The 15,392-nt window shown below is 47.8% G+C and overlaps 1 protein-coding gene across 2 annotated transcripts in view; it reads left to right on the plus strand.

The window, feature by feature from the left end:
• The window catches only part of LOC143784153 (aldehyde oxidase 1-like), a 291,675-nt gene that overhangs the window by 19,209 nt on the left and 257,074 nt on the right, over positions 1-15,392 (plus strand). For both annotated transcript variants that reach the window (XM_077272028.1, XM_077272030.1), the window contains exon 2: positions 9,813-9,870. In XM_077272028.1, the coding sequence (XP_077128143.1) occupies positions 9,813-9,870 (58 nt within the window). The remainder of the gene's footprint in view (positions 1-9,812; positions 9,871-15,392) is intronic.

Genomic DNA, 15,392 nt, shown 5'->3' on the forward strand with positions numbered 1-15,392 from the left:
AGGACATTCTGTCTACCCCTAGGGGCCTACTGCACCTTCCTTTTGTCTCTCAATCTTTCTTCTAAGGAACATTATCAGCATTTCTTTACAGTTAACCAGTTGGATACATATAACTTTTACATGTAAGTATCATCATTTTCTCTTATCAAACATCATTGCTATCTATCAGTCTTAAAGCAATACCATTTCTTTAGGTGCAACACGTGAACATCCCCTTTAAGAGGGGACCAAGTCTTTAGGAGGTAGCATTTGTTCTCTAGCTACCAGTCCTTTCTCAGCAAAAGCTCCGGTATGGTATCTTCACAAAGAGTCTTTAAGTAAAACCAGTAGGAAACACCCTTAAGAAGGTGTAAACTATTTACAAAGAAGAGTTTGTATCATGCACGGTCCATGATTACTGCAGTTCTTTCAACTTGTGCAAACTTGAGGAAAAATAAACAAACAAGAAGGATCCCGGGTCAGCAGAGGGATCCCTAGGAATTAACCCTGGACGGGTTTAGCAGCAAACAATCAGGAAACAAACAGTTAAGCAAAGAACTATATACATTTTCATGGTTTCGAGGTTTATTCTTGCTCTGGGGGTCTTGGCCCCTGGCCCCCGACTACTGTGGCACGGATACCAGCGGCAGGCCCCGCAGGGACCACCAGGTCACCCGGTGTCTGAATTTGAAGACTGACCCTGCTGGCGAGTTCGGGAGCTACTACAAAGCGCACAGTGGAGACAGTAACGAGATCTGGCAAATCTGGATCAACCATAATTGGGCCCTCAGGCTCACATCGCTGAACATTCCGGGCACGCCATCCTTGTGCGTTCCAGTGACGGGTGTACGTCACCTGGTCCCCTTCCCGCAATGGTTCGCCTTCCCGATCACAGCAGGGAGTTTCCACGTCATAACTAGCAACGAAGACGTCAGTCGATAGACCCGGTTCCTGTATAGAGCCCCATCCTTTCCTTGGGTGGAAGGCCGACACCATTCCTTGCTTCACCACATCTTTCCTGCCAGGCACAGACTTCTTGCGTTGCGTCTCCCGTTGTTCAACTCCATCTCGCTGTTTCCAGTGCTGGAGCACGCATTGATTGTACTGGTCCCAGGTAAGTATCGCGATGGTGAGACCATCCACCGGAACCCCATCCTGCTCAACCCAGGGGGTGTCCCACCGGAACATCACTCCATCCGGGCCCATCTCTATGGGCTCCCCCCACCTGGTTGGTAGTGGCGGCAACAACTTCCCGATCACGCTGGGGCCGAGGACCACCCGCTCGATGGTGAACGAAGGATTACTGCTGCGGGGAGGATCGGTCGCGGGAGCGGGATCGAGCGTGGGGCAGGGATATCTGTCGTACCTGCGCCTGATGTGGTTCCACTGGTGTCGATCCGGTCCGCTGACAAGAACGCTGGAGTCGGCTGCAGCCCGGACTGCGGCTCTTCCAATACGGTCCCCGGACGCGGCTCCGCTCGCTGTGGTTCCTCCTCCGCTGGCTCCGAGGTCGGGATTGGTGGACTCAGTTCCGCTATCTGTTCCAGGGGCTTCTGATCCTCCGGCTGCAGGGGACACGGGTCCGCTTCCGGTGAACGAGGGCAAACCGGGACTGCTCCTTCCCCGTTCCGGCACTCGCTGTTCTTCGTCATGGTCTGCTGATCGGTGGCAATGCATGCATCGGACTCCGCCATTTCTCCGGGGCCGAGCTTCTCCATCACCGGCTTCCCGCTGTTGCAAATCAGGGGGTCGTCCTCTGCTTGAAGGCAGGTCCTCACTTTGCAGCCAGAAGCGCAGGGGGCGGTAGCCATTTCTCGCGCCACCCTGGTAGTCTCCTCCCATGACACGCCCTCCTTCTTCTCTGGCGTAGCAATGGCGGCGGCTTTTGGCGCGAACTTTTGGCGGCAAGTGACAATCCACAGTCTTTGCAATAAAGTACAGTCCAAGCACAATAAATCACAGTTCCAAGGCACACATGACCTGATTCTTTAGGCTTAAGTAAATCCTGTTCGTGACGCCAAGTTTTGGAGCGCCCCCACACCGCCGCAGGGCCGAGGGGTACCCGGAGCCGGGCCTCTGGGTCTCAGTCCTGGGGTTGTCACGGTGGCTAGACCCGGTCCGTGGCCCTGTCTGTCAGTGGGGGACGTCCGGTGCAATAAGTGGTATTGTAACGGTGCAGTTGTGGGGTGCAGGTCGCGGTAAATAACGAGGACACCAGGTTGCAGTCTCTTTACCTCTTTACTGGAGATCTCTGAGTCCTCAGTCCAGAATACGGTTCACCAGGCTGCGCAAGTCCGGCCGGTCCAATGGCACCTCCAGAGTTCACTTCACAGGTGGAAATCGGTGCCTTCCTTCTTAGCGCTATGTGTTGTAGTCCTCCCCTGCTGTGCTTACGGAAAGTACCCCACAACCGTTGTGTCTGTTTCTTAAGTTCCCTCACAACTCGATTAAATGATGTTCTTCTAATCTTCCGTCCCTTCCTGATGTTACAGTTAGAACGGCACCCGTTTGTCGGATAGGCCTGGAGTTCTTCCGGGACCCTAGAGACGCCCCTCTCCCGCAATTGCCTCCCAAGACTTCATAGGTGATATGTGTTAGACAGCCCGCCTTAAACTGACTGTCCTGCCGCTGTTTAGAGTATTGCTTGAAGCTGAATGTTATAATACTCCCTCTGCGTTCCGGCCACCGGTAGTGCGCCTCAGTAGGGTGTTGCTCCGGTCTTACAGCACGACCCCTACTGGAATTCTCCTATTGCTTGATCTCGTTTCTCACTCAGCACAATCTATCTCGCTTCTAGTCCTTTCTTGGGTCCCGCCGCTTCCCGGAGCTGGCGCGGACCCGTTACGTTCTTTTCAATGCCAAGCCTCTGTCAGGATCCCACCCCTGACAGAGACCCTACTGTCTCTTCCTCCACAACACCCTCTGCCACTAGGTGTTGCTTCGTCCAATCCAGTCAGCTTTCTGATCTAACTTCCTGCCTGACCCCCAGTTTACCCACTATGGTGGGGAGTTGCCTAATGAATAGAACCCTTAGCTCCCCCCGGAGGCCCGGCTGTGAAATGTATTGGTGTCTGTGATACCTGGTCAGATGAACTCCTTCAGTGCCATCGGACGCACCATAGCTCCCCATAGTGGCGGAGCCACAGTACTGCAACGACCAGGACTCTGGGGCGCTGCATACTTCTTCTTCTGTAACTGGTTCAAAGGCAGAGAGTGAACTAGATGCAGTGGGAGAGGGAGGACAGTGCATGGTATGAAGAGATTGGGAGATGATTTCCTGTCGAATGTGGTCAATTTTTGTCTTTGAAGTAATTGGCCAGATCGTCAGCGTCGAGATCCGTGGTTGGGGCCTGCTCTCTTGGGTTGAGTAGGGACTGGAAAGTGTCAAAGAGACGTTTAGGGTTATTTGACAGTGAGGTGATGAGGGTGTTGAAATAGGTTTGTTTGGAGAGGTGAAGGGCAGAGTTGTATGTTTTAAGAATGAAAAGCCTGCAGTATTGCTGTGCTGTGCACAGTTGTCATACTGGTCTAGAAAAATGGGTATGCGAAAAGTTAAACATGTAGTGTTTTTTCCTAACCAAATTTAACTCTTTTCCCAGAAAGGATGTAACTAGAAATGCCAGGTCGGTATACAGCCAAAAAAAGAGCACTGTGACAGGGCACTGTATTGTTGTTGCATGTAGTGATTTAAAATGTGACTAATAAAACAGGTATATGTAAAAAAAAAAAAAAAAAAGGTTGTGACATATACAATTTGTAAGAAAAACAATTAAGTTAAATAACTTGATTTTGAGGAATTTTCTTTTGTGTTTTTAAAAACAATTACACACACAATTATCAAACACGGTTGCATAATAAATGCAAAAATTCAGCACAGTCTCCTGTGTCAAGAAGCAAAATTTGTATGACTGACGCTGATTTCTAACTATTATTTCTCCTTCACCTCATTGGGGGACACAGGACCATGGGACACAGGACCATGGGTGTATGCTACTGCGGCTAGGAGGCTGACACTAAGTGAATACGAAAAAATGTTAGCTCCTCCTCCTGCAGTGTGTACCCTCATGCTAGTTCCACAAGAACCAGTTGTGTCTATAGGAGGCACACTGGTTTGCTTTTTCAGACCATCTTTTTTTTTTTCCTACGAAGATGAGATAGGGGCGACGGACACTATTGAAAGGGTCCGATCTCCCCAAAGCCAACAACAGGCGAGCACACGGAGTGTCGCCTCCACGTATCCTCTCCTGCGACTTGGGACATTTTTGTTGCCGGAAACAGCCCTGTCCACCCTGAGGTAGTGAAACCCTAGACTGCACAGAGGCACACATTTGGTCCGTGTGGACCCCACTGCATCACCCATGTGTTCACTGCGGTGATGGAAGGAGGCGGACGGTCCCTCTCCTCATCCCTTACAAGGGAGGATGGCTTGAGGGTGCCTGCACCATCCATATTACAGCCCCCCTCCTCCCCTCTGACCTGGATCTTCATGCGTGAGTATACGAAGAAGGGGGGCTGGGAGGGCTCCTGCAGCGTTCCTACCCATGGCTTTGTATGCGCGCGCGCACATCGCACCGACGTTGTAAAATGTACTCTCCGACTTCGGCCTCTATTAGGCCGCAGGCCAGTGGCTCCACCCCCTAGCCCACATTCTTCCAGTAGACCCGCTCCCAAGCATGGCAGCTCCATCCTCCCGGCGGTGCTTCTCAAGAGAGGCGCCTCTCTTCAAATCCAGGACACGGGGGCACCACCGACAAGCCGCAGATCACTCTCTATCCAGGATGGGCACAGCACCTGGGGTAAGAGCCACAGTCCTACATCTGACACTTAATTCTCAGGCTATAGCAGCCTCCCAGCAGTATACAGCCCATATTAGCCAGGGGTACAGCATGTCTAGAAGGAACAACAAGGCCCATACGGTATTGTTCGTTTCATGTACCTCCTTACATAGTTATTAAGGTTGAAGGAAGACTGTAAGTCCATCTAGTTCAACCCATAGCCTAACCTAACATGCCCTAACATGTTGATCCAGGGGAAGGCAAAAAAAAACCATGTGGCAAAGAGTAACTCCGCCATGGGGAAAAAAATTCCTTCCCGACTCCATATACGGCAATCAGACTAGTTCCCTGGATCAACGCCTTATCAAGGAATCTAGTGTATATACCCTGTAACATTATACTTTTCCAGAAAGGTATCCAGTCCCCTCTTAAATTTAATTAATGAATCACTCATTACAACATCATACGGCAGAGAGTTCCATAGTCTCACTGCTCTTACAGTAAAGAATCCGCGTCTGTTATTATGCTTAAACCTTCTTTCCTCCAGACGTAGAGGATGCCCCCTTGTCCCTGTCTCAGGTCTATGATTAAAAAGGTCATCAGAAAGGTCTTTGTACTGTCCCCTCATATATTTATACATTAAAATAAGATCACCCCTTAGTCTTCGTTTTTCCAAACTAAATAGCCCCAAGTGTAATAACCTATCTTGGTATTGCAGACCCCCCAGTCCTCTAATAACCTTGGTCGCTCTTCTCTGCACCCACTCCAGTTCAGCTATGTCTTTCTTATACACCGGAGACCAGAACTGTGCACAGTATTCTAAGTGTGGTCGAACTAGTGACTTGTATAGAGGTAAAATTATGTTCTCCTCATGAGCATCTATGCCTCTTTTAATACATCCCATTATTTTATTTGCCTTTGTAGCAGCTGCCTGACACTGGCCACTGAATATGAGTTTGTCATCCACCCATACACCCAGGTCTTTTTCATTGACGGTTTTGCCCAGAGTTTTAGAATTAAGCACATAGTTATACATCTTATTACTTCTACCCAAGTGCATGACCTTACATTTATCCCCATTAAAGCTCATTTGCCATTTATCAGCCCAAGCTTCTAGTTTACATAAATCATCCTGTAATATAAAATTGTCCTCCCCTGTATTGATTACCCAATTACATCCTGTCACACTGCTTTCCCGCAAGCGCAGAATAAACAATTATGCAAAGCCTGCGATCCCGAACGTGCTCAGGAGCCCTCTGCTGCGACTGACCCCAGTGTACCTGGCCCATCTGAATAGCGAGGGTCTTTGTCACAGTCCATGACATCTCTGGCTAAAGCAATTGAGTCCTTCAGGCCCCCGGCAGGGGTAGGAACAGCTCATCTGATTCAGAGAGATCCTGCGTCCCACAGGATTCGTCAGCCTGCAGGGGCCACTCTCACTCAAAGCATACACAGGCAGCCTTGAAAACGATCCCATACTGTGACTCCCAGACCCACTGGCGCCTCGGCACCTATGAGATCCGTCTTTCGCTCCCCCTCATCCGAGGTTGGCAGCGAGCAAAATTCGGACTATGATTCTGATGGACTTTTTAGTCTAGATACACATAGTTCTCAGGAGACAGTCGATAGTTTCATTGAGGCCGTCAATCAAACCCTGGAGATTGATGAGGAACCTACGCTTACTACAGGCCACAAGGTGTTATTTAAACGGGCCAAACGCCCCATAGGAGGTTCGGCGGTTATCCTGAGTTTGAGGATATAATGTAGCAAAATAAGGAGCGGCCAGACAAGCGGTTTACAGGCCAGAAGGTGCTTGAAGTGAGATACCCTTTTGCTTCGCATCTTCGCAAAATAGGCAGAATCCCCTCAGTGGATCCGCTTGTATCACGTTTGGCCTCTAAAACCCTGCCGTCATTACCTAACGGATCCTCCATCAAGGATCCCACAGATCGCCTGATAGAGAGCCTCGCTTGCTCGGTATTCGAGGCGTTGGGCTCAGCACTCTCCCCCTCCTTCGCTGCAACATGGGTGGATAAAGCCATGGTATCCTGGGCAGACTCTCTAAACAGAGCCCTGCAGGGAACTGACCTCCCACCAGAGTTCGCTGATCTTGCTAACCAGATATCCTTGGCTGGGGATTATTTGGTTAACGTATCCCTGGATGCTGCTAACTGCGCGGTGCTTGCAGCCGCAAACACTATTTCTATTAGGAGAGCTCTGTGACTCAGGACATGGCGAGCAGACTCTACATCAAAAAAGTTCCTCACTTCTCTGCCCTATCAAAGCGGCCAGCTATTCGGTGAGAAGCTAGACCAGCTTATCTCAGACTCCACAGGTGGAAAAAGTAACTTCCTTCCCCAACAGAAAGTTAGGCGACCTTTTTGTCGCCAGCCACAGATGCATTTCCGGCCTTTTCGCAGCCCTGCGTGGGCCACCTCAACCAATCCCTCTGCCCCGGGTTGCCCCGCCCAGGGGGACAGAGATCGTCAAATCTCTTACAAAACCAACCCATTGTGGAAAAACCATGCCAACCAGTCCAAATCTAAGGGTCCAGATCTCAGCCTTGTCCTTTCTTTTTCAGCACAGGATTGCTTCCAATCTGCAGGTGAAGACTTTCATTCAGAGGGTCTCCCACGTGGTACCGCCCTATAGAGCGCCCCTGGGCAGCTGGGACCTTAACCTGGTCCTAGGTGTTCTACATGAATCCCCCTTCGAACCACTACAGGATGTCCAGTTAACTTACCTCTCACGGAAGATAGTTTTTCTTGTTGTGATAACGTCTATTAGACGGGTTTCAGAGTTGGCTGCTATTTCCTGCCGAGCTCCATATCTGACTTTTCACCAGGACAAGGTGGTTCTGAGGCCAGCCCCTCCATTTCTCCCAAAGGTCGTTTCCTCTTTCCACATTAATGAGGACATTAAACCTACAAAGAACCAGGAGTGTATACTCTCATGGGTACTAATTAAGTAAAATAAAACCCAGAATGATTTAAATATAATCTGAGAAAATCTTTATTACACAAAGCTCACTTACAATCACATCAAAAAACAGCCAATCAAGGTGTCTCCATAATGGTTATGGCCAAGAGCAAGTAAAGAGATAGTAATAACATAAGGAACCCCTACATACTGGCCAGTTTATTTATCAATAGGGAACCCACACCGGCAATTGCCGGTCTAATGTAAACAGTATAGCATAGCTCATGAACCCAAACCTAGCACGTGCTTACCCATGTGGGAGGGAGAGACCTCGACAGGCTGATTATACAAACCCAGACGCGCGTTTTGCGTAGCTGGCTTCCTCGGGGGGCTAGGTTTGGGTTCATGAGCTATGCTATAGCAGCATATATTTAAATCATTCTGGGTTTTATTTTACTTAATTAGTACCCATGAGAGTATACACTCCTGGTTCTTTGTAGGTTTAATATATTGATTTGGAGTCGCAGTTGCGCTCTCATCTTTAGGTCCCAAGTCTAGGACCAATACTACTAATGTGTTTCCAACATGTCAGTTACTGTTAACCATTAATGAGGACATTGTCTTGCTCTCATTTTGCCTGGTGCCGGTACATCGGGTGGAAAAGGCCCTTCATACTTTGGATCTAGTGAGAGCTCTCAGGAGGTATGTGTAAAGGACAGCACATTTCTGCCAGACAGATGCGCTGCTCATACTCCCCGAAGGTCACAAGAAGGGATGTGTGGCTTCAAAGTCAACGATAGCCAGGTGGATTCAGTCAGCAATTCATGAATCCTATCGCATCAGAGACAAGCCTATTCCAGCAGGGATTGGAGTGCACTCCATGCGGTCAGTGGGCACCTCTTGGGCCCTTCGGCACCAGGCATTGGCAGAACAGGTTTGCAAGGCTGCAGCCTGGTCTAGTCTACATACATCTTCAAAACATTACAATGTCCACACTCAGGCCTCAGCTGAGGCGAGTCTGGGCTGAAAAATTCTGCAGGCGGCGGAGGCACACCTGTAAACAATTGATATTTGGGGCTTATTCTGTTGGGTCAATTTTCCCACCCAGGGACTGCTTTTGGAAGTCCCATGATCCTGTGTCCCCCAATGAGGTGAAGGAGAAACAGGGATTTTTGTGTACTCACCATAAAATCCTTTTCTCCGAGACACTCATTGGGGGACACAGCTCCTACCGTGATGGCTCTGGTTGACATTCTGGTTCTCTTTTTACACATGTTGTACCTTGTATTAAATATTATTTTCTCCTACTGCTTTTGCACGGAACTGGTTCTTGTGGAGCCAGCATGAGGGTATGTACTGCAGGAGGAGGAGCTAACCTTTTTTCGTATTCACTTAGTGTCAGCCTCCTAGTGGCAGCAGCACACACCCATGGTCCTGTTTCCCATGGTCTTGTGTCACCCAATGAGTGTCTCGGAGAAGAGGATTTTACGGTGAGTACACAAAAATCCCTGATTTTTTTTTTTTAACACTGAGCTGAGTGACTATCTTGCTGCATTCTAGAGCATGAAGGATTATTAAAATAAATGTGCAGTAGGACAGATGCTAGCTACATCATATCACACTGGAGTCTGGTGCTATTATTCACAGACATTCATCATCAATATTGCTGCAGTTGTACAACAAAGTGAGGATGGTGTATTTGTACAATGCTTTAGGTTTTTATGTTCTTATATCTAATTTTGAGCTTTAAGCTCTGAGATCCTCTACCGAAGCTGTAAAACCCTAAAAAGGCTGCTGTTTTCCCTGCCTCAGCTTTTATAGTGGCTCTGATGGGTCCTCCTGATTGGTTTCACTATATCATGTCATGTGAGAGCTGCATGTCAATAAGGTGAAGTCTTTGTGACCACGCCTGGGGTCATGTGAGCCTTCTGTGGCTGATGCAATTGCAAATTGTTGGAATTTGCCGGGACCTGCAAATTTTATGAAATTGAACACAAATTTGATTTGCATCAAAACTCTGTTCTATAATATATAGAATTGCTTAACAATCTCTTAGCCTCCTCTCTGTATTTTGTTTTCTGTGTAGCTTTGGTCACTTCAGTGTATTAACAAGTAATTTTATGTATTTTCTCCTTCTAGATAGTTGAGAAAAATGCAGATCCTGAAACATTATTGCTTCCCTTCTTGAGGAAAAACTGTATCCTTTTGTGTAGTGCAATGTTAATGATGTAGTTATATAAGTATGAAAACATATAAGATGACTGATTGTACTCGTAAACAAAAATAACAATGCTATTTCCAGTGAAGGGCCTGAAGGGGGTGTTTATGATTTCTCTTTTCGATGGTCTTCAAGGAGGCAGAGAATGGCCTGGAAGAAATCACTAACAAAAAAAGATTATAAATCAATTTCTCAATGTCTACACCACAGCTAAGAGGCATATACTATAGGTAAGACTGGTTTAACCATTCAATTACCTGTATGCCTATAGTAATAGATAAAAATCTTCCAGGGAGTGATATATTCCCTTTAACAACTATGGTGAAATGCTTTAAGACCTTTTAAAACAAAAGAAAACAAGGACTGTAATTATAAGAAGTAATTCATACAACAGGTTTTTTTTAGCCTGTTCCAGTCCACAACGTACTGAACACAGACCCTACAGTAATCAATGGCTGAAATTCAGAAAAGGTAAGAAGAATGGGATTGAACCAACTGACCCTCCCACAGTCCCAAAGGCTAAACTGAACTCCAGTCTGAAGCTCCACAAGGATAGGCCCTCTGTCTGGATAAGAGTCTTAGGCCAGCGTCACACCGGCGACTTAAACGGACGAGTGAAATGCGATAAAAAAAAATCGCATTGCACTCGGACCAATGTTACACTATGGGGCACCTCCCAGCAGTCGATTTTTTGTCGGCCGGTTTCCTCGGTCCGAGACAATCGCAGCATGCTGCGATTGTCACGGACACTTGGCCGCCTCTCGGCTCACTCGCACCCATATAAGCCTAAGGGTGAGAGTGAGACAGCGCACATCACTCGGATATCATCTGAGTGCTGTGTGCTAAACGCTGACCCCGCCAATGGAGGAGATGGAGAAATTAGTTTCTCCACCTCCTCCGCAGCTGTGCGAGAGGTTCGGAGCACAGACACATGACACTCAGCTCCTGTTCGCAGCAAAGCAGGAGCCAAGGGTCATTAGCATATCGCATCCGATGCTCTCACATCGGATGCAATACGCTAGTGTGACGCCGGCCTTAGTCATATTCTAACACGCATGTGCAGCGCCCCAGAGTCCTGGTCATTGCAGTAATGTTATTCTCCCACCAGGGGGAGTGATATTACGTCTGATGGCAATAAAGGAGATCTTCCTACCAGGTATCACAAACCATACACCACACTTCACACTCCAGTCCACCAGGGGGAGCCTTGCTCCTATCTACTAGGGCACTCCTCACAATAGGGTAAAACTGGTGGGCTGGATAGAAAGTTAGTCAGAAGCTGACTGGGCTTTGCCCAGGCAACACCTGTCAGGCAGACAGGGGGAAAGGAGGAACATCGGAGCTGCAGACAGAGGGTCCCTGGCAGGGGTGGGATCTTGTCAGAGGCCTAGATAGAAGGCTACGGAGCTGCACCTGCCCCACGTGCGGCAGCATCCTAAGGAAGGACACGAAGAGAATTGTATTGTAGCGGGTGAGAAACGAAGTCATAGCACAAGGCGAGAAAACCAGAAGGAGTTCTGCCCTGTAATAGGCTGCCTCCTTCTGAGGCGCAGAAGCTGGTGGCTGGAACACCGAGGGAGCAACCATCTCCAAGCCTTGCTCCAGAGACCGGCAGGACAGTCAATTCCACGTTGGCTGCCCGACCTTATACCCAGGAGGAGGCACGGTGGCAACTGTGGGGGCCGGGGCGTCTCTAGGGTCCCTGTGAAAAGCCTCAGGCCATCAGTCATATGGGTTTGTCCTATCCATACCATCTGGGGGACAGAGAGGAAGACATAACATCTAGAACATCTACAACAGTTGTGAGGACCTTACCGAGAAGCTCAGCAGGGAGGTACTACAACACACAGGCGCTAGAGGAAGGCTGCTGATTTCCACCTGGATAAGGGGACTCTGGATTTGCCTTCAGACCGGCCGGACTCTGCCTGCCCTGTGGTCCGTATCCTGGACTGTGGATGCTGAAGTCTTCAGTAAAAGGTAAAGAGACTGCACCCTTGTGTCCTCTTTATACACTGTGCCTTACAACATCCACCATTACCACCTACACTTCTGGGAAGCCCTGGGGATACACTTCACCTGTGGGAAGGTATACCATCCAGCTGCCATAACATCACCCCAGCGGACCCCTAAGCAGCGTCGGTCACCCTGACCGAGTACCACAGGTGGCGTCACGAACATTTCACCTTTAAAGACCTTTCCCCATCTATCAAACGGACGTTCCCCTAGGGCCACGGACCGGGTCAGCCACCGTGACATCCCCTGAACTGAAGGACCCGGTGCCGAGTATTCCATTGCCCTAACGTGGGGGCGCTCCACATGTAAAAGATCTGCAGTTTAAAGATGACCTGTCACCGGTGCAAAAGTGGAAAGTTTTTATTCTTATTTTAATCCTGTTGTTCCCCTGAGCATTGTTGTTTTTTTTTTTTTTTTTTTTAATCCGGCATATGGATAATTTTTCTGGCCTTTACCAAGGGGGTATTGCTGACAGGTTAATAATAAAGATCAGCCAAAGACTCGCCCCACAGAATCCAGTGAGTTATACCACCTTATTTAAGACCATAAAAATCAGTACTAAATAAAAAGGCCGAGATCTCTGGAACTGCATGGTGGATCTAAGAAAAATACAAAACATGTCTCTCTCATGGAATCAGAGGGAATAAAATATGAGCCAATATTGAATGCTTCTGACATAGTGACAGGCCCTCTTTAAAGGCAATCTGTCAATGGGATTTCACACCCCAAACTATTCATATGTACATGGAGCTCTTTCAAAGTCAAGTTCAGCAATACCTCTTCATGGCCAGTCCGCTCCTCCATTACTGAGAAATCAGCATTTGAACTGATTTGCAAATGAGGCCGAAGATCTGAAGCCTCTGTCACTCCAGCTCTATTCGCTGCTCAGCACCGCTTCCTCCTGCTTCACTATCAGCCTCTATGATGTGTGACTTCAGGCATAAGAGCTGTTAGTCAAGCAGGAGGAGCCGACAATAGAGCTGGAGTCACAGAGGCTTCAAATCTACAGCCATATTTGCATATCAACTCAAATGCTGATTTCTCAGAGGAACAGACCGGCCATGTAAAGGTATTTGGATCGCCCTCACATGTAAGGGCAATGGGGTACTCGGCATCGGGTCCTTCGAGGTTCGGGGAATGTCACGGTGGCCCGACCCGGTCCGTGGCCCTTTGAGGGGCGTCCAATGAAAAGGAAAAGTTTATATGATGTTCGTTACGCCACCTGTGGTATTCGGTCAGAGTGACTGACGCTGCTTAGGGGTCCGCTGGGGTGATGTTATGGCAGATAGATGGTATACCTTCCCACAGGTGAAGTGTATCCCCAGGGCTTCCCAGAGTGTAGATGGTGGATGGTGTAGGCGCGGTGAATAACGAGGACACAAGGTTGCAGTCTCTTTACCTTTTACTGAAGGCTTCAGTGTCCACAGTCCTGGGCACCAGATCACAGGGTAGGCAGAGTCCGGTTGGTCTGAAGGCAAATCCAGAGTCTCCTTATCCAGGTGGAATGCAATAGCCTTCCTATGGGCACAGTAACACAGTAGGTCCTCACTTGTTTAAGCTCTAATAAGGTCCTCACTGTTATTACTCTTCTCTCTCTGTTCCCCGTGGTCGGATAGAACAAAACCCGTATGACTGATGGCCTCAGGCTTGTTTATAGGGACCCTAGAGATGCCCCAACCCCCACAATTTGCCACCGTGTCTTCTTAGGTATTAAGGTTGGGCAGCCAACTTGGAATTGACTGTCCTGCCAGTCTCTGAAGCAATGGTGTAGAGCACTTTACTCCCTCGGTATTCTGGCTACCGGAACACGCACCAGAAGGTTGCCATTTCTCTTCGGTCACTATCCTCTCTGGTATCCACTTGTTGCTATGCCTTCATTTCCCACTCACTACCACACGCTTCCTTTCACTGTCTCGCTCTTTGGATGCTGCCGCACGTGGGGCAGGCGTAGCTCCGTGGACCCTCGTGCTCCTCAGACCGTAGTCTGGATCTGACTGTCTGTACGAAGCCCAGTCAGCTTCTGTCTAACTTCCTAACCAACCCACCAGTTTTACCTAACTGTGAGGAATGGCCTAATAGATAGAACCTTTGCTCCCCCTGGTGGACTGGAGTGTGAAGTGTGTGGTGTGTCGTTGTGATACCTGGACAGGAGATCTCCTTTATTGCCTCCAGACGTAATATCACCCCCACTGGTGGAGGAATAATATTACTGCAGCAACCAGGACTCTGGGGCGCTGCATATTGCTGGACTTGTCTTTGAAATAACTACTTGCACATATACAGTAAATAGTTTGGGGTGTGAAATCTTGCTGACAGACTCCCTTTAAACGGCGTGATACATATGATTTAGTAGTAATTTTAACGTGATACCTTGTTAAATAGTTTTTAACATCATAGCTTCAGATAGTACATGTTAATAAAACTGCCACTGAGCCAAAAACAAAACTGAAAAACCATATACCAAAGCACACTGTATGTAGATTTTCATATTTTGCTACAGATTTCAAACAATCATCTTGTCACACTGTTTAAGGCAAAAAAATGAAGCAAAAAAATGCCACCACATGTTTGCCTGTGGTATTATGAAAATACTTAGCAGGGAAGATGGGAACTAGTTAGGCAACTTGTTTAGTTACATACTGTCATTAGAGGATTACTGAATCTGGCTTACAAAACAGGTTCTTACATGGACTAAAAAGTGTAATCTAATCATTCTATCATAAAAGTTATGCAACTTTCTAATTTATGAAAACTCATTAACTTGTCCAACTTTCACACAGTTGCAATGTGTGGCAAATTATCTGCTTAGATGAGGACAAAGAGTCTCAGCAGTTTCATGAAATCCAGGTAGAGTCCCTCGTTACAGAGCACTTAAAGGGAATTTATCATCAGGATTTCTCCCCCTAAACTATTTATATGTGCATGTAGCCCTTGCAAAGGCAAGTCCAGCAAAACCTTTAGCTACATAGCCCGTTCCGCTATTACTGAGAAATCTGTGTCGGAATCAATATGCAAATGAGGCTGAAGTGCTTTTGGTGCATGGAAGCACAAACCCAAGTCTCTATTACTCTGTCTCTACTCTCTGCCCAGTGCAGTTTTCTTCTGCGTGACTGACAACTCATTTGCCTGAAGTCAGAGAGCAAATTAGCAGTTAGTCAAACAGGAGAAAGCAGTTCTCGCCGAAGAACAGAGCTGGAGTGACAGAAGCATATCAAATGAAACACAGATTTTTTTGGTAATTGAGGAACAGACTGTCTAGCTAAAGTTATTGATTGGCTTGGCTTTACAGGAGCTACATGCACCGAGCTCCTCTTCCCATGCAAAGCGGGCATAGCGCTTTTCTGTGGAACATTGCAGTATTGCATAATAAAACATTGCTTTTATGATATCACCTTCTAAATGTATAGACATTAACATGAGTTGGTCCCCTGTCTGAACCTATGATAGCTTCCACTCTTCTACAAGATTTTTGAGTGTCTGGGAATTTT

This window comes from Ranitomeya variabilis, chromosome 7 (genome assembly GCF_051348905.1).
Source record: "Ranitomeya variabilis isolate aRanVar5 chromosome 7, aRanVar5.hap1, whole genome shotgun sequence".
Classification (NCBI taxonomy): Eukaryota; Metazoa; Chordata; class Amphibia; order Anura; family Dendrobatidae; genus Ranitomeya; species Ranitomeya variabilis.